At 33.9% G+C, this 24,511-nt stretch overlaps 1 protein-coding gene across 4 annotated transcripts in view; it reads left to right on the top strand.

The window, feature by feature from the left end:
- The first annotated feature begins 1,917 nt into the window (after positions 1-1,917).
- The window catches only part of LOC140790552 (calmodulin-binding transcription activator 2-like), a 46,893-nt gene continuing 24,299 nt past the window's right edge, over positions 1,918-24,511 (top strand). For 3 of the 4 annotated variants that reach the window (XR_012109415.1, XM_073140676.1, XM_073140677.1), the window contains exons 1-9: positions 1,918-2,180; positions 6,885-7,004; positions 8,627-8,742; positions 15,008-15,096; positions 19,237-19,282; positions 20,843-21,050; positions 21,141-21,293; positions 21,806-21,874; positions 21,988-22,055. Coding sequence is in view for 3 of the 4 variants with exons in the window: in XM_073140676.1 (XP_072996777.1) it covers positions 2,141-2,180; positions 6,885-7,004; positions 8,627-8,742; positions 15,008-15,096; positions 19,237-19,282; positions 20,843-21,050; positions 21,141-21,293; positions 21,806-21,874; positions 21,988-22,055 (909 nt within the window). In the remaining variant the exon portion in view is untranslated. Of the gene's footprint in view, positions 2,181-6,884; positions 7,005-8,626; positions 8,743-15,007; positions 15,097-19,236; positions 19,283-20,842; positions 21,051-21,140; positions 21,294-21,805; positions 21,875-21,987; positions 22,056-24,511 lie in introns of those variants that run through there. The other variant, XM_073140678.1, reaches the window with a different exon arrangement.

The raw sequence follows: 24,511 nt of genomic DNA on the forward strand, positions 1-24,511 counted from the left end.
TAAGTATATCCATGTGGTTTGAAAACCATTAGGACATACCGATCTCTTCATGAATAATATCATCTACAAAATGGATTGAATTAAGATTGTATTATTATCTTCTAGATAAAGTTAGCTGTAGATTATACAATACTAATAATTATCACAGTAGAACTCACGTAACAGTGATGTCCTGAACTAAATAACTATGATAACTTAGTAATTGAAGCATAGATGAGCCAATGATTAACTTTTTTTCTAAAACAATTATAAGAAAAGAAAGTTACAACACTAAAAGTTAAAGCAAAAGTAGATAAATGTATATAGATCAAAAACTATTATTTTTGAATACTAATGCTGATCGATATAAGAATCTTTATTTTTACTCTATCATTTACAAGTATGTCTCTTCCTGTAAATTATATAGAGAAACACATTTAACTTATAGACAATATATTTATATATTATCAAAAAATATTTAATCTTATGCATCAGCCAAAAGATTGTTTTGCGTTGTTAAATAGTAATATCTTGTTTTAACGAGCTAATAATTGATCTCTAGAGGCATATCAATTTGGTAATTATTATTGGTGTATAGGATTTCTTATAGATCCGTGAGTAGAATTATAAATTAATATTATTTTATTTTTTTATAAACAATTTTCTCAATTCTACTGGGAGAATTTTCTTTTATTTACTACATCCATGTCAAAGTTTAAAGCATCAACAAAAGTATCAGTCATCTTGCATCTACAATTATCACCTCTTGATAATAATAACCTTACTCTCTATTAACCTTTTGACATATAAAATCATAAAATCATACGGTTGCTAAGAGCGTAGAATCAATAAGAGCCTTCATGGTTGCTAGTCATGGTAAGTTATGATCAACTAAAATAATTTTTTTTTAGATAGAGTTCTAATATTAAGTTAATTACAATTAGACTTTTTTAACTATTATTATTTTCCACATATTTCTCTAGAAGTTTTTAGTGAGACGCAACTATCTGAACTATTAAAAATATCTTAAACACTCATTCTATTTGATTTCTGTTACGTTTTCTATTCATAAGTTATCAAGTGCAACTCATGTGAATAGTTATATTATATATTTACCGGCATGCTGTTTAGTGATGAAGATATAAAATTTAGTATACTACATACACTTACCTTCGTAGTGAGTTATATTTTAGTTTTTTTTTGTCTATGACATTAGTCTTTTTAGTTTTTCAATTTTTCAGATTTTTTAGAGTTTTTGACTAAATTAGTCATTCTTTCTTTTTACCAAAATAGACTATCTCTCAAACTTATTACTTAATGAGATCTAATTCACTGTAGTCGTAACAAAAATGTTAAACTAATCAGTATTTTTAAAAAATACTAATCAATTCATCGTTTTTATTGCTAGCCATATTTTTTTCCTTAACTGCTGAAAGATTAAGTTAAAGAAATTTATATATATAAAACGCTGATCAGTTTAACATTTTATGTATATAAATATGAATTAATTAGTGTTTTTCTTTAGAGATAAAATACTGATTAGTTCAGTATTTTTATTAGGGCTATACACCCCTATTTAGTAATAAGTTTAAGGAATAATCTATTTCAATAAAAATAAATTGAAACAAGACTAGTTTGGTTAAAAAGTCGAGATATTTTTGATAATTAAAAGTATGTATGTGTCGTAAAATAATTTAGAGAAGATAAAAAATATTGATAGTTCAGAAGTTATAAGTATTATTGTAAATTTTATACCGTTATCTACATAAAATTGATCCTATTTTAGCAAAAGAGCAAAATGGAAAATGTCACTATGCTGTAGAAAATAGCAAGTTGGTCTGTCGGTTTCCGGTGTGAACGCCAGGACGGGTTTTCTGACTTCCTTCTAAAGCTTTCGAGTTTCGAGTTTCGAGTTTCGAGTTTCGAGTTTCGAGTTTCGAGTTTCGAGTTTCGAGTGCGCTCTCCCTCTCCCCCTCTCTCTCTCTCATAATTCCTCCATCTATAGCTCCTATCTCGATCTGGGGGTTCGCAAATCGCATCACCTGAGGCGATTTTCCTCTGCTAGGGTTTCTTTTATAGAATCTCCGACCTTTCGCTTGCTCTTTCCCCCTCGATTTGGGCAAGATGATTTGAAGGTTTCTTATGGTGGAATTGCTGGCAAATGGCCGACAGTAGGCGATTTGCCGTGAATCCTCAGCTAGGTCTGTCTGTCTCTCTCTCTCTCTTTGTTCTCTTACGTTTTCTCTTTTTTCAATCTCCAATTTCCTTATTTTTGCTCGAAATACATTGGCACGAAGTGAGTGCTTTACGAATTGATACTTTAAAATTTGATATTTTATTTTTATTTTGAAAAATTGTGGCCTTTTAACTGTTTGGAATCCGAGGTTTGAATGGGGAAGGAAAACTTAAGGTTTTGTTGTAAGCATCTCTGCTTCTTTCGAGTAATACGTTAAAAGGAGGAATTTTGATGGGTTTTTGGAATATTAATCCCGTCTTTCTTGTATCAATGTTTTCTCTCAAACATGAAGTTGGGTTCTTCTGCTTCGCGTATTAGGGATAGGTTGGCTGGACGGATACTTTTACAGTTTCGGTTTGTAGGAGTGGGCTTGAGTACATTCTAGATGACAAGTGCATTATATCAGAAGAGAGCAGTAAAGCTTTAATTAGCTCTCTTTTGTGATGCTGTTCAGAAGTCATAAGTTATACGCTTCTGATTAGTTAACTTATATGCTGTTCGTCTGATGGATGTCATTGGCTTGGATTATGAGATATCTGGGCATGTTGGTATAGCTTCATTTGGGACTGGCCTTAAAGTAGAAACGGAAGTATGTGCCACTTGATATCGCTGACCTGGGTAAAGAAGATAGTACATTGGAAGGACAAAATATACATCTATCATTCTATTTAAGAAATCTTTCAGTTCAAGCAGATTCTTATCTACAGGCACTACAACAGCTTGATGTGGTTTATAGTCCCTAAAACAACCAGAGAACTGAGCTGAATTTTAGAGGGAACCTTTTGTTACTTACTGTATACCTTTAGTTAGTACAAATGGCTAAATTCATGATTTTGGGATTTTTCCTGTATAGGTATGATTTTGGGATTCCTTATCTGGAAGATCAGTACATGACTCCGAAGTTGTAAGATGAAGCTTGACTTAAGTACAGAAAAAAGACAAATATAAGAACACGATCAATAAAAGGCCCTATGTTTAAAGATTTTAACCCTGTGGATAACATGAGATTCTGATATTGCATCATCTATCTGAGATCTAGCATACTAGGTTACACCTTGTGTTGTACCATCAGAATATTAGGGTATTAGGTATAAGATAGCTGTTGGGCCAATAGAAAACTGGCTTAAGATAGAATAGGTTAGTATGCAATTAAAAAGAAGGTTTTCTAATTGGACAGGTATAAAAAACTAACAGTCCGATTCATATAAGCACAATAAACAAAGGTCCCATCTAGAATGAGAACAATAAAAGGATGGTAATCAAATGCTAGTTTTGTTTACAAGTAAGAATTAGTGATAAATAACATTTGTTCATCTCATAACCAGACTGCGGAAAGAAATATTCTTTAGCAATCTATTGTCAACTCCTCAATCTTGAATCAGATTTTAAATATTCCTTTATAAAGCTTATGATGATTAGACTCCATGTCAAATTTCCCTCTGATGAGATGAAAATAAAAATATTTTAATTGGAAATTTCGAATAAAGGCAATATAATGCCCTTTGGAACTGAGAATTAGAAATTTCGAATAAAGTCAATATAAATATTTACTTTTTGTAATTATATATATATATATATAATTTTCAATAAAAAATGTTTAGTATTAGTCAAATCAATTTTCATGTGAATTAAACCATATATTGTATTAATTGGATGATAGCTCAGTGGTCACTTGCTTTTAACAATACAGCTGCCCCATGTTCGAGTCTAATATGTAAACAATTTGAAATTAAAAGTGGTATTGGCTTATTAGACCCTTAGGTTTTCTTTTCCTAGACATCCTAAGCATATTGAGCCTTAAGATTTTGATAAAGGGGCCTCAAATGCATGGGTAGATGGACTAGGGTAGGCTTCTTTTAGGGCCCTAAATGCTTATACCTCTTCCCCATTTAGGGTGCTAAATGTAGTTCTATGGGCCTTTCCTAGCAGGGGCCTCTAGGCTTTTGACAATGCACTTGATCCATGTTCAAGTCTAATCTGTAAAAATTTTAAAATTAGAAGTGGTATTACCCTATTAGACCCTTATATTTTTTTTCCCTAGACATCCTAAGCATATTGGGCCTTAATATTTTGGTACCGGGCCAGCACTAGATGGACTAGGGTGTGCTTCTTTTGGCACCCCAAATGCTTAGACCTATTCCCCATTTGGGGCCCCTAGCTGGGGGCCCTAGGTGATTAAAAGTTGACTGATCTTGGCCCGAGCGTAAGAGTAGTTAGAAAAATAATATCTAATACCACGGGAAGACATTCTAGTATGAAGAGCAGTGCTAGAAACATGCAATATTTATGTTAGTAAAAAAGTGGAATGCTAGAATTCATGTCACTCCTAAAGTAGGAATTGGATAACATAGCATAGAGAACAGACACTGTTATGGAAGACGGTAACATACTTCAACTTGGAACTTTATTTCTCAAAAGGTCAAGATGAGTAAATCAAAATGTTGAAGCTTTAAGAAAAAATACCAAGGTTCCAAGTATCGGAATTGGAATCGGCTATCCAAAAAACAATATGTATCAATAGTATCGACTTATATTTTAAAATAATTTTTAAAATACAGAAAATTTAGAAATTTTTTAGAAAAAAAGTATAACAATATATAAATAAAAATTATTCATATATAAATTTTAAAAACTAAAAAATAAATATTATTTTCTCAATCTCTCCCCTTCCCTATTACTCACTATTTCTCCCTCACATAAATAAATTTTTTTTATTTTATCTCTCCCACTAACTCTCTCTCTTATTAGACTCCCCCTTACTAGCTCTCTCTCCCATTAATTCTCTTATCAAACTCTCTCCCCCACTAACTCTCGCTCCTACTATCTCTTTCTCTCACTAACTCTCTCTCCTTAAAAAAAAACTCTCCCTCACCATCATCGACTACACTTGTCTCCCTCTTTACGATAGTTTTTTATTTTTCCTTTCTCTCCACATCTTTCTCTCCCTTCTTTTCCCCTCTCTCTTCTTCCCTCTCTTTCTTATTGCTGCAACCCATAAACTCTCTTGTTCCCTCTCTCTCTGTCTCTCTCTTCCTTCCTTTCTTTCTCTCTCTTCCTCCCTCTCTTTCTCTCTCTTCCTCCCTCTCTTTCTCTCTCTTCCTCCCTCTCTCTCTTCTTATCCATACTCATCTCAGGTAGGACTGGTTGATATATCAGTCGAAACTAGGATCCACGAAAAATACCTCAATTATTCATTGCCAAATTCAGTGCTAAATTCATGTTCAAAGGTTGAAACCACCTCCCATACCCTAATACAGTGAGTATGAGAGAGAGAGATAGAGAGAGAGAGGAAATAAGGAGAAAACAAAGAAAGGGAATCATGTTCTTGTAATTGAAAATTTGAAACAACTCACTCCTCCAACATGATGTAGCTGCTGAAGGCTTGAAACCTCAAGAAACTCCAAAGCATCCCCTCTAAAGCTTCTGCATGGCATCCAAACTAACTTTTCTTAGATAAATAAAGTTTCACATGACATTTTAGCTTAGCGCTTAAGCAATTTAATAAAGACCTCAAAGTTCATGGGATATGACTATGACATGGTATAAATAAGGCTATATGACATTGAAAAAATAGAACATAACATGCTAAAATAAATAATAATACAAACACATAAAAGGATTGTTGTACTAGTGGCACGTGCAGTGTTGATACCCAATGACACACCTCTAAAATAGGTTTTTATAGGGTTTTTATACATATTTTAGTTTTAATAAATGTATTAAAACCTATAAGAATATCAATTATTCATCATTTAAATGAGCAAACTAATAACTATAAATCATTCAAAAAATATGCGGGTAAAAGGATATCAGATATTCATATCTATATCCAGAAAATTATATCTGACTCGTATCCGAATTTGTATCCGGACTTTTTTTCCAAAAATCTTACCCGTATTCGAACCCGTATCTAGATCGGATAGGAATTCTTTATCCGATTCTAGTCGGATATAACTCTGAATCATTTTCACCCCTATTATTATGAGAACAAGTCACAATGATAATGCTAATACAGGACAATAATCACAATACAATTCAATATTATGAGAACAAATAACTAGCATTATTTTTCTCTTTGCATATTACCTTTACAAGCTGGAAGATTGCAAATTGCTTTGGATGGAGTAGGCAAATCTGTGATTTTAATACACAACATTATTTTTCTCTAATGCACTAGTTTGTGATTTTTACCTTAACCCTAATTTGTGTTTTCACTTTTCAGCATTATATTAATGCAACATATGCAAGAAATTCCTTTAATAGATGATTTCTGCTATAGATTTCCACAGGATACAATAAGTCTCCTGTCCAAAATGTTATCTAAAAGTGTTTAAAGTGTCTAACGATTGTGTGAATTTATTTTTATATTCTTTTAAATATCGGATACTTCTTAAAGTGTCCCACACATGTGTCGGGCACAAACATGACATGCTGTTTGAAGTGTCTTTGCGTCCTAGCCTAATAGTATGTAACAAAACTCCTTCATGAAGATGAAAATATGTTATGTTTGAAGTTAAAGATTTTGTTTTCATTAAATTTCGAGGAAGTTTGTTTTAAATTTTAATTGTCCTTTTCTTTTTCTTATGAACCAATTATTTTGCATCTTAGAAGATGTTGGTGCTAGCAATGTTAAGATGCTCACTCTAGATTATCCTCATATGTTGGACAGATATTGCACAGATTTTGCATGAGGCAAAAACTCGTTGGCTTCGTCCAAGTGAGATTTGTGAAATTCTTCGGAACTACCAGAAATTTAAATTGACTCCTGATCCGCCATACAAGCCTTTTGGTATGCATTTAGTCACTGTTCTCATATGCCCACATGAATGGTAGAGGTCCAATATTTAGTTTGCTTCATGAATGGGTACTCATATGCTCAAACGAATTGACATGAATTGTGCAATATAAAACTTGCTGCATGGATATGCATATATAAATGTGTAAGTCTGTGTGCATGGATGTGCATATGCGCATGCACAAGTGAATGCACCGATATATGTGTATGCATGTGGGTGATTCAGATGGTCTGCTGTATGTGGCTTACATGTGAAGGTTGTGATTGTCCTTTAAGATCATGAATTTGATCTCGGACAAATTTATGAAAGTTTTCTTCCAAAGCTATGTATGCTTTATTCCATTTAGCATGATTTTCATTTATAGGTTTCTCAACTAACCTTTCTCAGGTTTTCTGATTCACTATGAATGGATTAATATGTGTAGAAGACAATGGACTACTAAGTCGTGTTATTTCTTGTTGATTTACATTGTTTTATGTTCAAGTTGATTCTAAGGTTGTTGGTGGGCAAGGTTAGATTTTATTGCATGGTTGAAGCCAGAATTACATGCTGATACCTTGCAGGCATGCAAACTAAATCCCTTCGGAACAATGAGTCAGCGACACAGAAGTGCAAAGGATTTGCTCTTTGTTCAAATTATCTTAGTGCTATCTAACTTATCTTTTTAAGTCTTTTCTATTCAACACCTTAATACTTTTTCTCACTGTCCAGACCCCATATACCATTTTAAATAGACATACAAGTAAGAACAAAAGTAGATGTAACAGTATTACTTATTGGTGATCACATGCTCTATGCTTGGACTTGTTAGGCATTGGAGATATGCTAAAAAGCATAAAGTGATCCAGAGTTGGTATACTAGGTTCATCTTTCTTCTTTTACGAGATAATTTAGGCTCAATCCACTATCAGAGGTAATAGCAGATATAACTGTAATTCTGTTTATTGCATGCATTTCATAGGTTTAAGCCTCCCTTCTGGGTCATCTTACTCAGCTATATGTACATATCAGCAACAAAAAGCAAGCTCAATAGAAACACATAGGCTCTATTATCTATAAGAGAATTTTGATATCTACATTCGACATTCTTTATGGATTTGTGCATATGCCCTCTTAGTGGCTACGGTTTTATACTTTTATACCATACGTGAGCCTAGATATCTTATAACCATGGGAGTAAAAGAATTACATAAGAGAAGATGATCGATTCGGATTGGTATGTAGTTATTACCCCATGCTCAGCTTTCTATTTTTCTCCCTGGTTAGTCAATAGGATGTGTCTCAACTCTCAAGCTTCCTTTTAAGATCTCCTTAGATCAAGAAGGTACTTTCTAGTTAAGCATGCCTGAAGCTTGAGACCATGCAAACAGTATACATATGCCATATGCATTAGTCTTGTGCTGTTAAAATTTGTGGTAGAGGCCAATGAATAGTGATAGCCTGATTGGCGTCGGAATGGACAAAACAGAAAACAACTGATCTTATGTCACTGCTGAATAATTTGGCAGGATATAGGTGATATCGAGGGTATGTTTTGGTGTATTACAATTGTTCCACATATACATCTTGGTTGTTACCACGAATTATGACTAATTAACTAAATATCTATTTCTAGGTGGTTCTTTGTTCTTATTTGATCGAAAAGCACTTCGATATTTTCGCAAAGACGGCCATAATTGGAGAAAGAAGAGAGATGGAAAAACTGTTCGAGAAGCTCATGAAAAATTGAAGGTAATATCAGTCATACATGAAAAGTTTTTGCCGTGTCAATTTTTTGGTATAAAACTAATGAAGGTTTTTCTTTTTATTTTTTTACTTACTATTAGTGATAGTGGATGAAGGATTGTTTGTTACTATAACGAGAGAAAAGCTTTCATTCTTTCTCATTAAGAAGAATATACATATATACACACATGTAGACATGTAGATTATCCGCTAGGTGTATCTTAAGAATATATATACATTGCGGTCAAACACATAGAGTTTGCTAATTAGATACTTAAGACGTGGAGGAGGATATGATTTGGTGCAGAGATTAGCTATGTGCTCAGTTGATGAGACATGGGGAAGACTGATAGTGCTGGCTGAAAATTAATTTTAAACAAAATTACAGTCCACTTCAATGCACTTTGCTCTCTCATGCAATCTGTATAGGACTCCTATTATGACAACAAATAGCAGTGAGCATAGAAGTTGAGGCATCTATATCACCCACTAGATGTTGAAGATGAATGATCTCCTTAGAAGTGGTGGACATAGTCCTATATTCTGTTCTAGTAATAGAGAGAGACAACATCTTGCTTCTTGCTCCGCCAAGGTATAAGAGAGTCATAGAAAAACCACAAAATCGAGTAGTAGAACGATGACCGGTAGGATTACTATCCCAATCAGTAGCAGAATAAGCATGAAGCATAGGAGATGAATGTGAAAACATTAAGAGAGCGAGTAATAGCCCCGCACACATATCTAAGAATCTGAAGTCATATTGTATGATGAACTAGTAGCAGACCTGCCATAAACTGACTGATTATGCTCACGACATAAGAACTATTTGGTTTGATTATATATATAAATAAAAATGCTGACCAACAAGCTGCCTATATCTAGTCGGGTATGCAAAAGGCACACTATATATAGGACAGAGCTTCACATGAAGCTTAAGAGGTATACCAATTGCTCTATCATCAGATATAGCTGCTCGACTAATCAAATCAGAATTATACTTTTCTTGAGATACAAATATGCCTTTCTCACTGTTAGCAATTTGAAGACCAAGAAAATAACATCAGAGACTCCGAGTCCTTTGTTTGAAAATGCTGAGTAAGAAGTTTTTGCAAAGACTTGATAGCAGCTAAATTATCACCTGTAATAATCATGTCATCTACATAGAGTACTAGAATGTTCTTCCCCTATGGTGATGTATGCATAAATTTAGAGTGGTCATAATTACTTATTAAAATTGACCACTATCATGGCTCGGCGGAATTGCTCAAACCAAGCACGAGGTGCCTAATTGAGTTTGCTGATGGCACGACAAAATTGACAGACATGGGATAAAGGAACAAGCAATCTAGGTGGAGGTTGCATATAAATTGTTTCAGTTAAATCGTTGTGAAGAAAATCATTCTTTACGTCCATTTGAAACAAGGGCTAACAACAAATGGTAGTCATCGCAAAATAAGTATGAAGAATGGTAATATGAGCCATTGGAGCCAATGATCGGTGTGCTAAAGGCACGTGGCATGTCGTGCCACTATCGACACAGGGCATGTCGATTGACACGCCCTTAGCATGCCTTTAACATATTTTTAATAAATTTTTTAGGATATTTAGAGATATTTTTGGGACTTTGGTATGTCAATCTTTAGTTTTTGGTCTAAATATATATTAAAACCTACATTATAGTGTTCTATCTTTAGATTATTTTTATAAATGACATATTTTATTAAAGATAAAGCAATAGTCAAATATAAATATTATTCAACATATTATATAATTAAATATGTTCATTAAAACTAATATAAATGATTGAACACTTTGTAATATGATTGAATACTTCATAATATAATTAATCACATAATAATATTCATAATATTAATTAATAATAGTTTAATTATTAAAACTAATATCTAGTTGAATATAGAATGTCGGGGAGGATCAGAGGCTTCATTTACCGGCAAAAAAATAATACGAGAATGTTGTGTTAAATACTATCGATAATCTTCAAAATTCATCCTCTAATAGTATTGCTTGTTGTAGTGTTTCACATAGTTTTTATATAAATATAAATATTTAATTCTCATATGATATGATATGATATTGATATTGATATTGGACGTAACAGGAATGACTGACACCTGTATTTGCACAACATTAAGTTGATTGATGGAAATATAATTTTTTTTGGAAAAAAGGTTCCACATAGGCACGGACTGGCACGCAGCCATGTCGGTCGGCATGGCTTGATATGGGAGTGTGCCGCTAGCACACCTTGTGCTAGGTTTCGTACCATGATCAATGTTTTGAAAGGCGGTCGCGGATGGCGAGCGGTCACCCCACTGCCTAGCGCCAAGAAGGAAGGCGGGCAATAAGGCGGGTGACAAGGCGGTCTAGTTATATAAACAAATTAAAAAAAATTATATATGGTATATTTATAATTTTTAATACTAATATAAATCAGTGATTTACAGATCAAAGCATGCTTGCCGTGATTCACAAACTAATAGAAAATTTACCAGTGATTTACCTATTGCTATTAGTAATTAACACTTAACACTGTTAATTACTAATTAATAATTAGAAAAGGAACCTAATGTTACTGTAGCAGTGAAGAAGGCCAACAGTGAAAGGGAGAAAGAGAAGGAGAAAACTGGGAGGAACTTACTGTTACAACGGCAACCTTTCGCATCGGCGGCCAAACCGGGAGGTGGCCACTGAGAGTGAAAAGGGAAGAAATCAAGAAAGAAAAGAAAATAGAAAGTTAAGAAGAGAAGGGTTTGATGAAGATGGAGGTTCAAGAAAAGTTGGGTCATGAGACTCAGTGAGAGTAATAGAGGATATTCTTTAGAAAAGAAACATGACGGGCAATCCGCATTTGATGAGTTAAATGGCATAGCATTGATGAAATTTTGGTTTGGAATTGTACCCAAAAAGAACACATCACACAAATCAAGCTAATATCTTATGAACAGAAAGCAGAATAAAGCAAGTACATATGAAAACATGAAGGTGGCTTTAAGCCTTTAATCAAGTTTAATAAATAAAGGATCCTCAACTGAAGAATAATCTCGTAGGAGACGAGAGGGCATGAGAATGATAAGGTTAATAGAAGTCAAAAGAACTTATGCCGTAAAAGAAGAAGGGACAAAAGAAGTGAGAAGAAAAGCATGGATAGTCTCTAAGATATGACAATGTTTCTGTTCTGCTACATCATTGTTGATAAAGGGTGCCATGCGAATGGAAAATGAAAGCAGAGATGTACTCTCGAGCACAGTCAAACCTAAAAACCTTAATGCATTCGTGAAACTGAGTGTGAATCATAGATGCGTAACTTTGATAAATTTGGGAAATTTTAGATTGATGATGAATGAGATAAACCTAAGTATTTTGAAGAAGTCATAAATGAAGCTCACATAATACAAAAATATCCACACATGAAAGGTGTAATGGTGTAGGGCCTCAAATAACAGTGAACTAGATCAGATAATGAACCACTTCTATTATTACTTGAAGAAAAGGGAGAGCTAATTGTTTTACCAAGTGACGACCTATACGATCCGAGAATTTACTGCTCTAGAATGAAAAAGGCCTTTAAGATGTGATTGTGACATATGACCTAACCTAAGGTGCCACAGATGAGTAGTAGAGAGAACAACACTATTGAAATTGGAAATATGTGAGATATGTAGATGAATAAAAGACATATGGTAAAGGCCACTAGTTTTACGACCAACTTCAATCTCTTGGCTGATTTACTGATCCTGCACAAAACAAGAATGAATAATAAATAAGACTTTATAGGCAAAATCATAGATACTGCTAACTGAGAGAAGATTATGTTTTGATCAGAAACATGCAAGGCATGAGTTAGTGTAAGAGGACTAGAAGACTCCGAGATAGTAGTAATAGATCCAAGACTTGCAAATGGGAAGAAGAGAACTATTTGCAATCTGAAGTGGTAGTAATTTTGATGTGCGTGAACTAGTTGTAAGGAAGAGGAGTCTGGAGTCATATCTTGAGTAGCACTAGATCCCACAATCCAAGTGTCATGACTAATACTAGAAGGAGCATACATGATTGAGTTATTTGTCGGAGAAGCAGACGAAGTGGATGTTGGACATTGTAGAAGATGGCTACGCAATTGACTTTATTGGGCTAGTAGTGGAGTAGCAGTAGTAGGACCAATAGAAGGTATCTTAGAAGAAACCTCAGTACTCACAACTGTAGTCGGATGTGGACGACTTTTTTGTTTGTAGTAGTTGCATTTTTCATGACACAATTTCCAACATGTCTAAATCAAATGCCTTAACTTGTGATTATGAGAACACTAAAGGTGAGAGCAAGTTGAATACATAATAGGATGGGGGTATGGGAGAAGCTGCAATAGCAGAAACTTTATCCATGTATTGTCAGTCACTACATAGCCACACACTGTATATTTATATGTCCGCATTGTTATGTATTATATGACTATATGTCTACATTGTGGCACACTATATGACTACATGGCTGTATGTTCACATTGCCACGCATTATATGACTATATGTCCACACTGTCATGCATTACATGTATATATTTTCGCATTGCCACATATTTGTATGTGGATATATAGAGCTTTTTAGGTTTGCATTTGTAATAAAAATATTATTATATTCGAAAAATATATATTATTACTACTATATATCCAATCAAAGGTATTTTTGTCATTTGGTATAATACATCACCAAATTTCAATACAAATGTAATATTCTCCAATATTTTAATATCAACTTTATGTTACATCAATTATAATTATTATTCCTTATATTAATATTAAACTAAACACTAGAATAACTTATACTGGTGTTAGTTCTCTTCTTTTAGTATCAAAAGTTGGAATACTTATGCTAGAATAGACCTTATTCCACAAGTGAATAAGGCCTAAGTGAATAGGGCCAATAGTTACAATGCCCACTTCTTTTTTTAACTAATACTGTTAGTACCATTGATATTGCCTCTTATGTTTCTTTAATCAAGACTAGAAACATTTATTTTTCTCTTATCAGCAACACTTGATTGAGATGTCTTTCGGTCTTTCCTAATGAGAATCATTTTTTTTTTTCTTCATTTTTTTCATACCTGATGTTGTCATCAAGGATTTAAAGTGTTGCTTGCCCTTGATACGAGCATCTTATTGGCACAGTAAGTGCTAATATGGTATGTGCATGTGTTACTCGACACTTGTCCATGGTTGTCATCATAGCTATCAGAACTAGACTAGGCTGAGTTGTTGGACCAGTAAACTGGTGAATTGACCACCTAGCCGGTTTGTTTTGGTTATAAAACTGAGGAAGGAGTTGACTTGGTTCAACCAATAACCTTATGCAACGCAGATGGGGCAACCGAGTTTGTCATTCATTTAAAAGTATCTAATTGTCCTTAAACATTTAAGTATTCTATTGGTAAATTAAACTAAATATTAAATATTCTATCTTAATTCTTAAATGATCTAAAAACATACCTACAAAACCCCTGCCTCGGCTATGAAATAGGAGTATAGGACACACCAACCACTCCACTCAAATATCCATTGCCATATCGCTCATCTTCTGCAAGACAAAAAACTAAGGGACAAAAGGTAACTCTTTGTAACAATGGTCTTTCATCTTTGAGTCTTACCTCACTTATATTATATGTAGGTGGGATTATAGTATTGCCATCACCATCTCCCTTAAAGTACAAACTAATCAGATCACTGGCAGTGTGTGTTGAAATATATATATATATATATATATTGTTCTAAATAATCCTAAAAAACCCAATAAGTATCTAGAAAAGCAATACAATCCATATATAGATTCTAACAAAATTTCAATATATATATATATATATAATATGTAAAATTATTTTTAGATAAATTGGTGGTCCAATTGGGTGATTCACCGGCTGAATCAATAACCTTGTGATTTGACCTCTTATCCGGTTAATGTTCAAGCCAATTTTGGTAAGTGATAACTATGATCCTCTTTGATTAAAGTGGATCATATTTGTAAAAAGTAAACATTATGTAGTCTTTTCCTAATCAAAATTCTCACTTGGAAATTGGACATGGATAGTTTGGGATTGTACCATATTGTACCAAATTCACCACATAAGTCAGTCACGTGATTATGATGGATGATACTTGGCTCATATATTGATTTGACATTCATATTTAGATGTTTTATAATTTTTTTCCCCTTTGGAATTGAATTGTTTACAATACTTCATTCTGATGGGCTTTTGTTCTTTGTCTAGTGTGGTAGTGTTGATGTACTTCATTGCTATTATGCCCATGGTGAGGACAATGAGAACTTTCAAAGACGTAGTTATTGGATGCTTGATGGGTAAGTTTGCTAATTTTCCACCTCCTTTTGCATAAGTAGGTCTTACTTATGAAGCTTTGCTTTACTGCTATTATTTTATTTGAATAGCTTTTGGAGTATTTACTAGTCTTTGTGATCCTCTCTCCATTTTTGTTTTCTAAATCTTACTATAGCCGATATTTTGACTTATACTGTTGTAACTGTTCATGGTACCATAGCAGGGACTTTCACTCAGTTGCTTTTCATGCCACAGGGACTGTGGAATATAGTCCTAGGTTCTTAAAGCTTTAGAAATTTATGTTTATCTTTTGCTTAAAGAGTCTTAGTAATAGTAAATCCAGTTATTTTGGGAGATAAGGTAAGATCTCTAAGGAAGGCCTTCAGTAGCTGAATATATGGATGTTGATTGATGAATGAAGAAATTTTATTAGTCATGTTGGAATACTCTAATCCCTTACTATCCTCTTTCCATCTCTTTGTTTTTGTTTCCCTCTTTCAATCTAATATCTTTTCATCTTATTATTCTAAGAAGTTAGTTGCTGTCTATTACTCCCCGTCGATCTTGTTTTCTCTTTATATTCTTACTCCTCTCCTCTCCGTGAGAGGTGTGCCATTGCATAGTAGCTCTTCCCTTTATACTACAATTTGGTATAACCGTATAAGGTTGAAGTTCCAACCTTATATAACTCTCTTCCATTTTATTTCTCACTTTCTAATTTTTAGATCATATGTTATTCATTTATTACTATAAATAACTATCCTAAATTTCAAGCATAAAGATTTTCCATGATGTAGGGAGTGCAGCTAAGATAATCTATTGATATTACTCGAAGATGCTGTTGAAGTGTTGAACTTAATATTTGTAACACCCACAACCCTAAACACGTGCATGGCACGAGCCCACATGGCACGTGCGTAGCACCTGACTCTTTGGTTAGGTACTAACAATCAAATAAATCTGTATAAATATCATAATTTATCCATAACATCTAAACTAAAAAAAACACAAGTCTAACTGCTAACAGTACACGGATAACTCTACTTGGGCCCCACACAGGCCACAACACATTATCAAGAGCTTTTCACCACAACATATACACAATGATAGTTTATATATAATTATACAAGTACAAAGTCACCTGTTAAAATATAAGGTAAGGATAAAGACACATTTTGGAGGATGTCCACTAATAGATCAAATAAGATGAGACATCTAACGCATAACACTAACCACACACTACTCTTCACCCACTGGCAAGATCTCTAAGAGAGTATCCTGCTCTACTCGTTCACCTGGATTTTTGAAAAGGAGAAAATAAAGAGAGTCATGAGCTAAAAGCTCAGTGAATAGACCTTACCCCGAATCAGTGAAGCCAAACAAAGAGTAAATCGTGTACTGGATAATATGAATTAGAAAGAGTATTATGTTATGAATGAGAGTATGAATGTAACCTCAATAATATATAATTGAAATGTAGATAACATGTCATAACTGATAAAAATATATAATCATCGACAATAAGTAAACAAATCTCCATGTCATAGTATCATCATAACTCTCTCAAATATGACACATGATGCATGCCGTCTATGACCACGCTATGATATCAAATGCAACATATATGATGTAAATTGACCATTTGATAATTAGGTATTCAGATGAGAATAAAATCATATGCAGTTCTCAACATCTCAGTCATCAATGTCAGCTCTATATATCATCATCATATTAGACCACTGTGCACAGTTAACACCCGGTACGCGATCTCAACATCATGCTCGAAGGCTCCGAGCATAGTCTGCCATCCGCATGGAGTATTTCAAATATAACCAATGTGCTTATATCCCAGATTAACCTAATCAAATGCATGATAAAATATGCTCGACTGTAATCATCTCTAGATAAAGTCATATAATCATGCTGGAGGCCAAAACATGCATGTACATAAAAGAAAAAAAAGAAGAAAGAAAACCATCGCTTTTTGTTTCATTAATATTATAATATAACATATCATCAATTCGCCTCGAAAACCAATATCCCTTTTACCTTTTCATGTCACGTCAAAGATAATAATTACACTCCTAATCTAGTTCGCAACTAAACAACAAGGTCTTATTGACATGTGGAATAGGGTAAAATAGGAATAACAAATTTTATTTGTTATTATCAAAATAAGGGATTTATTTTAGGAATAATTATTCTTATATTCGGTTGTATTCTAGAATAAGAGTATAATAATTGCTTTTGATTTGATATAAACTGAAGTAAAAGATGAAAAAAAATATTTAATTTTTTATAAAATTATGATAAATATTCTTTGATTTGATAAAGTAGATTGTTAGGATATAAATATCAAGGGTAAATTTATAAGTGAGTTAGTGTGTGGTATAAGATGTAATTTTGATGAATAGTTTTTATATTCTAGAACAAGACTATTATGATATATAGATTTTATTATGGAATAATGGGTTGTATCTCAGAATAAAAAAAGTTATTCCTGACGTGAATATGAGCCAAATTTTCTCGGCCTAATTTAATCTACTTAATTGAGACTAAGAAATGAGTATAGCTAGCACCATGCCATTGCTGGACTCGAGCCAAACAATGCCTAAAATAATAACATTCACTCTATGGTAGATTCGCCTCCCTATTTGATCATTGTAGCTATAAGCCTAGAAGTATTGGAGTGAGTGGAGGTATACAGGGACCTCTTAGATTAGTCACTTTATCAACAAGGCCTGGGAAGTTATAAATGAATGAAACTGTAAGAAGAGCTATATGGTCACCCTTTATACTAGTCCTCAATTGTAGTATAGGTCTTATAGGCTATAAGTTGTGTAGATTAATAAGCCTAAAAATGGCATAATAGGCAACAACCAACAATTTATTCCTGTCGCCATGGGCCGTTGGCCGCCTTGTTCTAGTTCGCCATTTCCTGGTGCCATATCAATAGCATTGGTGGAAAGCAAATTTGCCATAGTGGCCACCGTGATATTCTTTAATGGCGAATTGTGCATTAGTTTCACATAATGAATTTTACTTGACAGCTCGTTCTCATCATAAAGGTCATTATTTGAATTTCAAATAAATTTTTTCCATACTGTTGTTATCAACTTACTTAAGAGTTGCTACTCATATTGGTTAGATCGAGAAACAAAATTATCAGTGGAGCAGTTGAATCCTTATTTTGTTTATATGTAATTTTTGGTATGTGGAAGCTAGATTAATTTACATTCTGTAGCCTGTTGATGGTTTATTCTTTAATAGAATGACGAAAGGAGCCTTGTAGATAAGATATTGTAAACTCTTTGACACACTTGAAAAATCAGAGAGTATCTTCATCTTTTGGTTCTTATCTAAAAACTAACGCATCTCAATTTATTGAAAATTTTCTTTGAATAATCTTAATCTTTGTTTTTGGCCAATCTTGGGACAAGATTAATTACCATCCAGGTTCTTCATGGCTGAATTAGTACTAACCATTTCACCTATCTGAACTTGGATATGATGGTCTTACTCTGCATCCTATTTAGTGGGGCATAAAAATCGTTACAATTTTGTTATACTTGATTGTAGCTGTCCACTACTTTCTTCTATCTTTTCTTTCTTTCTCTTTTTTTTTTTTTGAGCAATGAAGAGGTCCATCTCACCCATAAAAATTATTTGCTCTGACAGTCATGAGTTCCTGTTCCATGGATTGATGAGAAAGGACTTGGAAAATTGAATAGCCTGATGATGATTTGGTGGATCAGTATGGAAAGTGTGTGTGCGTTTCAGGGAAAAAGGGGGTAGGGGTTAAAGTGTGTGGGAAGGAAGAGTTAGCACACATAGTTTAGGGTTTGGTGTAAACCTTTTGCTACTGGCCAATCTAAGTTGCTTTTATTGCTATCTTCAGGTTTGGGAGAAGGTAATAAAAGTTTTCAGATTTGGTAAATGGCTAGTTAAAAGTCTATTTTTTTTTTTTTTTTAAATCTGTATGTGAATAGGAAACTTTTGACTTAGCAATTACTGAATAGCTGCTTTTGTTCTTTCACCATTCGTTCTTCAATGGCATTAACATGCTTCTTCATGTTAAAGTATATTGGATAGACTTACATTTTTTACATCATAATTTTCTATCAGAGTTGAATTTTCTTATTCTATTTTCTTGACATCTACAGGCAGTTGGAGCACATTGTTCTTGTGCATTATAGAGATGTCAATGAGGTGATTTTTTGATCCCTTTTGTACTCTCAGAAAATTGATAAAGTTTTCGACTATTCATACATTTCCTTTTATTACTGTATGGGATCATTAAAGAAACCGATGAGGCGATGATATCAAACAGCAACAAAATTCACTTCGCAATTTCAGATGTTTCTATGTCCATGTATCTTCCAAGGACTTCAACCTTGGGCTGCCGTTCCTACCTTGGGATACTAAGATGGATTACTTTTGTCTCTTTTTTAGTAATGACTTTTTTTTTCAGTCATTTGTAAACTCCTTGTATATTTCCCTGAGATGCATAAAATGCATCTTAATAGTTTCTTGGTATTTGAAAGAACTTCAATTGTTTAAGTCTAGAATTTCCAGTAGGATGCTAAGAGATCACGCTGAAGTTTAAAACTAAAAGCGATGACCTAACATAATGTAGAACTAAATGCATTTGACTTGACCATTTCCTTAATGAGTCTGTTTCTGGACAAAAAAGTTGATCCACTAGTTGTGCTAGATCAGGGATATTGGAAGAGCACAAGGTCTGGTGTGATCCATATTTTTTTATTACTGGATGTTTATCCAAGCTGCACCAACCTAACCAACTTCTACCCCATATAGAGGTGATTTGAATACCATTAAGTTGAATATTTGGATGCAATCAAAATGCACAATAGTAAATGTCGATTTTTACCAACATTTTTTATGCTTTTGTTTGTGGGTGGCTAAAGAATAGTTTGACCCATTTAGGAGATGATAATTTTGAAGCTTATGCAAAATATTGTTGGTTTTAGGCAGGTACAACTGGTCTGCTCAATCTAAGATAATTTAAACTGCTGCAGAAAGTTTCTTCTCTTTTATTTTTTCCTTCTATTATGAGGTGATGGTAAGCCTCATCCCTTGTATCTAAGAGGTTATGGGTTCAAGTCCTAGAGGCAAACATCTTCAGAAATGAAGATTGCATAAATCCTCCTTACCTGGCCCAGCATATTGGGGAACCTTGTGCACTGGGAGGCCCTTTTATGGGTTAAGTGCTGATTTGTTTTCTTGTGTGTACTTTGTGAAATGACCCCGACTCTGGTTGTTTCACCTTGTTGGCATACTTTTAAAGTGCACACATGAGTATTGACTATGTTTTAGGGTATATTTTGCTACCTGTAGTTAGGCTTCACTTGCACCTGTTAGGAAGTCCCAGTAAATAGTGTGCTGTGCAATCCAGGTGACAAAGTGCTCAATTGAGTAGTTGTTCTACAGACTGGCCTGCAAAATGATTACAGCAAGTGCTTTGGTAATGTTGATGTTTTAGTAGCATTATTTAGTTCATTTTACTTTCAAGTTACTGGTTAAACAGTGGATTTGACTTTGCGGCTTGCAACCAAAACAGCTAAGACGACAGCTGTTACATTAAGCAATGCAATTTCCTGGAGAATTTTATGTAATCCAGAGACATTAATGTATATTTTTGATGTGGCTAACACTGTGATTTGGGGGTGGAGTGTGTGTTGGTAGTGCAGGTTGACAGATTATCATATCTTCTGTTTGATAAGTTGTTAATTAACTGTTTTCCTACAGGGAGGTAGACCAACCTTTTCCCAGATATCTAGTACTGGCCCAATCAGAGTGAGTCATTCTGAAGGAACTCAAGCATCTACATCTTCTCAATTCAACCCTCCTACCTTTTCATCTCAAACATCTAATGTATCAAGCCGTAGTGCTGCTGACTTGAGTGGACAAGCTCCATCTTCTGATTTTGACGATGCAGATTCTGGCGAGGAATTTGGTAGGGTTTCACTTTCTGATTCTATGTCATATTCAGGATTCCAGTTTTCTTCTTTTCCTGGAAAAACTATGACAAGGGAAAGTGTTGCAGGGTGTAACAAGTCCATACTACATCTGTATCAGAGAGATATTCCTGATGCTGCGGTCTCGAGTAGATTGTTTGATCCTTTGTTCTCTAATCAGATCCCTTTGCAAAGCCTTCTATTTAGTGCGGAGCAACAAAAAGACAATGGAGCCTCACAAGGTAATGCTATAATGGTAGTACCTATGATGATTTTTCTAGCATCAACTATAGTTTCAAACATTATTGCTGCATTGCCTTCACAGATGAAAGGAAAATGGATAGAAACGGCAACAATAACAATTACACCAAAGCCTTAATCCCAACTATTTGATATTGGCTATATGGATTGTTTCTCTCCATTCATCTCTATTTAGTGCATCTGATCAAGCACTATCATATCCTTTCTTATGGATTCCTCCAATGTTCCTATTCAAACCATCTTAATATATTCTCACATAATTTGTCTTCTAAAATTCGCACTTCTAACTTCTTTTGTAATAATGCTACTCCTTGTTCTATCTTTTCTAGTAAGTGCACATCCATCTTAACATCCTTACCTAGATGACATTGGATTAAAGAATAAAATGGACATGCATGCTACTAAGAAAATTCCAATGATTCAGTAATTTGTTTGGCAATATGTTCCATTAACATTATTTTGTCCTATATCCTAAGAGGTATTTTCTTTGCAGGTTCAGTCAGTGGACCATCTACAGATTGTCATCCAGTCGCATCCAAATTTCCGAACTTGTTAAGCATGAGTAAGAAGGAATTTGACACAAACGTGCAGGATATTTCATTTGAACACCCAAGATTTTATAATGACATTTCTAGAAGTGTGAAGGATGACCATGCTGTTATACTTCTGTTGCAGGTAGAGAAGATAATGTTCTGCCTAATGTCCATTCGCAGATCTTTATTGATGTCAAGAGAGGAAATCAGGTATATTTTGGTTTTTTTCCTTGTATGTATACCTTTCAAGAGTTGGCATTTGCATGTATATCCCTTAAAACATTTGGTTTTTGCATAAATAACCTTAAAACCTTTATTTTTTTTGCATGGATATCCCCCAAAAGAAAGTAAACATTAAGATTTCATCAAATTAACGGTAAAAAGACAAACACTCTTAAGCCAGAAATGGTCTTGTTGTACACGCATCAAACCAGAGACCAAAGCAGGCGTCGATGTAATAGAAAGTATCATGGTACCTTTTCTTTCTTGGACTTGAAAAGAGCCTTAAAGCCAAACCAGTGCAGGGTCCAACCATGGCATGTTGGTTGACTTTTTGTGAAACCCATTTGATTCTCGGCCAACAATCAAACCTTTGCTTATTAATGCTCCTTTCACTTTTGGAAGAAGGCCCTAAAAGAAATATTCTAATTTTTTATACTAGAAGAAGAGAACTAATGCCAATATAAGCTATTCTAATGTTTAATTGAATACTAGTATAAAGAGTAATAATTATATTTAATGTGACATAAAGCTGACATTAAAGTAATATAAAATATTAAAATTATAATGGGAATTGGTGATGTTTAATACCGAATGACCAAACTATCCTTGATTGGATTTAAAGTAGTACTAATTTTTAAATTTATCTGTAATTGTCATATTTATTATTAAAAGTGCAAACTATATTCTCTATATACCCACATTACATGGTTAGAAAGAGAAAATCTTTCTCACATTTCCCAACATCCTGTAATTACCAACAAAAGAAATTAAAAAAAGAATTCTTTGCACCAACGCATTAATAAAACGCTAAGTTCTCCCAAGTAAAATAAGTATTGATTTTTAATTGATGATGCCAAAGTGGTATATTTTAGCGTACCATTCCATTTATTTAAATTTGTGAAATAAGACCATATGAGAAGATGTAGAATTAACCCGCAGTGTGGGGATATATATCTGTGTGCTAGATTATAATGTGCACCGTGTGGTTACTTCTCCGTATTGCTATAAGAAGTTTGCATCTTCTCACATGGCCTTATTTTACAAATTTAACGTAACATGTCTTATGCTGTTGGGAGATTGTGACCGCAAATCTACTTCTGGAACAAAACAATCTTAGTGGAGAAAGCAAAAAGCGGGAGGGTTGAGCTCCTGTGCTTCTGTTGTTGCAAGTCATTTGTTGATTGGAAGGATGACCTTTGTTACCTCTTCTTGCTTGCTCAGAGAAGTGGGAGAGATGTGTTCTTGCAACGAGACTGTGTATGAAGACTCAATTCTTTATGAAGGAGAGGGGTGCTGAGGAGGAAGGATCTTAGTGATGGTCTTGTTGAAGGAGTGATGTCATGTACACTCATGGCAATTAAGTATCGTATCGTATCGTATTCTCAAGGGGCAAAGTAGCAATTTTGTGTTATTATTAAATTGATTTAATTAAAATGTATGGAATAAAAGGAGAGAGAAATAATAATCAGTATACCAGAATAAGCCTAAGTAGTTGTTTAGTTGCTCTATTAGAATAAGAAATTTTATTTTAGAAGAAACCAATTTTTATTCCACAAGTGAATAGAGGCTAAATCATTTGAGAATTAGTAGATGACTTCCAAACAGAACATCTCCTAACATTTCATTCCCATCCCACCACTGAGAGCAGCCGTCAGCATGCATATAAAGGAGCAACCAACGACCTTCAATTATAAGCCCTTGACCACTTTATAAAGGAAGGGGGCTGTTCACCTTTGCTTTTGAATCTTAACTAAAATGAAAAAAAAATTGTTAACATATATTCTTTTCAGTTAAGGGCATCTATGTCTTTTCATCTGCAAGATTAATAAGCTTTGAACTTATAGGTATCAAACAGTAACATCAAGAGTATCCATGCAAAATTATGGGTTTGAAGGGATACATGCAAGTCTGAAACTTAGAAGAGTACACACAAATGAGAAATTTTGGAAGGGTATACAAGCAAAAAACCTTATATTTATTTTTAATATGGTTTTATCTGAATTATATTATTTTAGAAACATAGACCTTCCTCATGCTAATTGGATCTGTTCTCTTGCACAATGAGTTAACAGACCATAGTATACTTCTACAAGAGATTGATATATACATATGGGTTGATGAGTGATTTTAGATAGATGTCTCATGCATAAGCAGTATCCAGAAAAACAATTTAACTGGGCGCACAACCGTATAGTGTCAGCGACTCAGTTCTATGGATTCTTTTCTCCTACATCTCTATTTTGTGCAATGCTTTGTTCCGTAAAATTTTAGCTGTCTACAACTATACTGCCATGCCGTCATGAATCATTGCATATTGAGTGATTTGGCCTTTTGATGCTTTATGAATTTTCTTGTAGATTTTTATTAGATACTGGAACTTTTTCAGCTCATTGCTTTGATTTTGAGATTATCTTTTCTATTATTTGAGATTCTCTTTCATGGGA

This window comes from Typha latifolia, chromosome 6 (assembly GCF_019914945.1).
Source record: "Typha latifolia isolate L0001 chromosome 6, TyphaL0001v2, whole genome shotgun sequence".
NCBI lineage: Eukaryota > Viridiplantae > Streptophyta > Magnoliopsida > Poales > Typhaceae > Typha > Typha latifolia.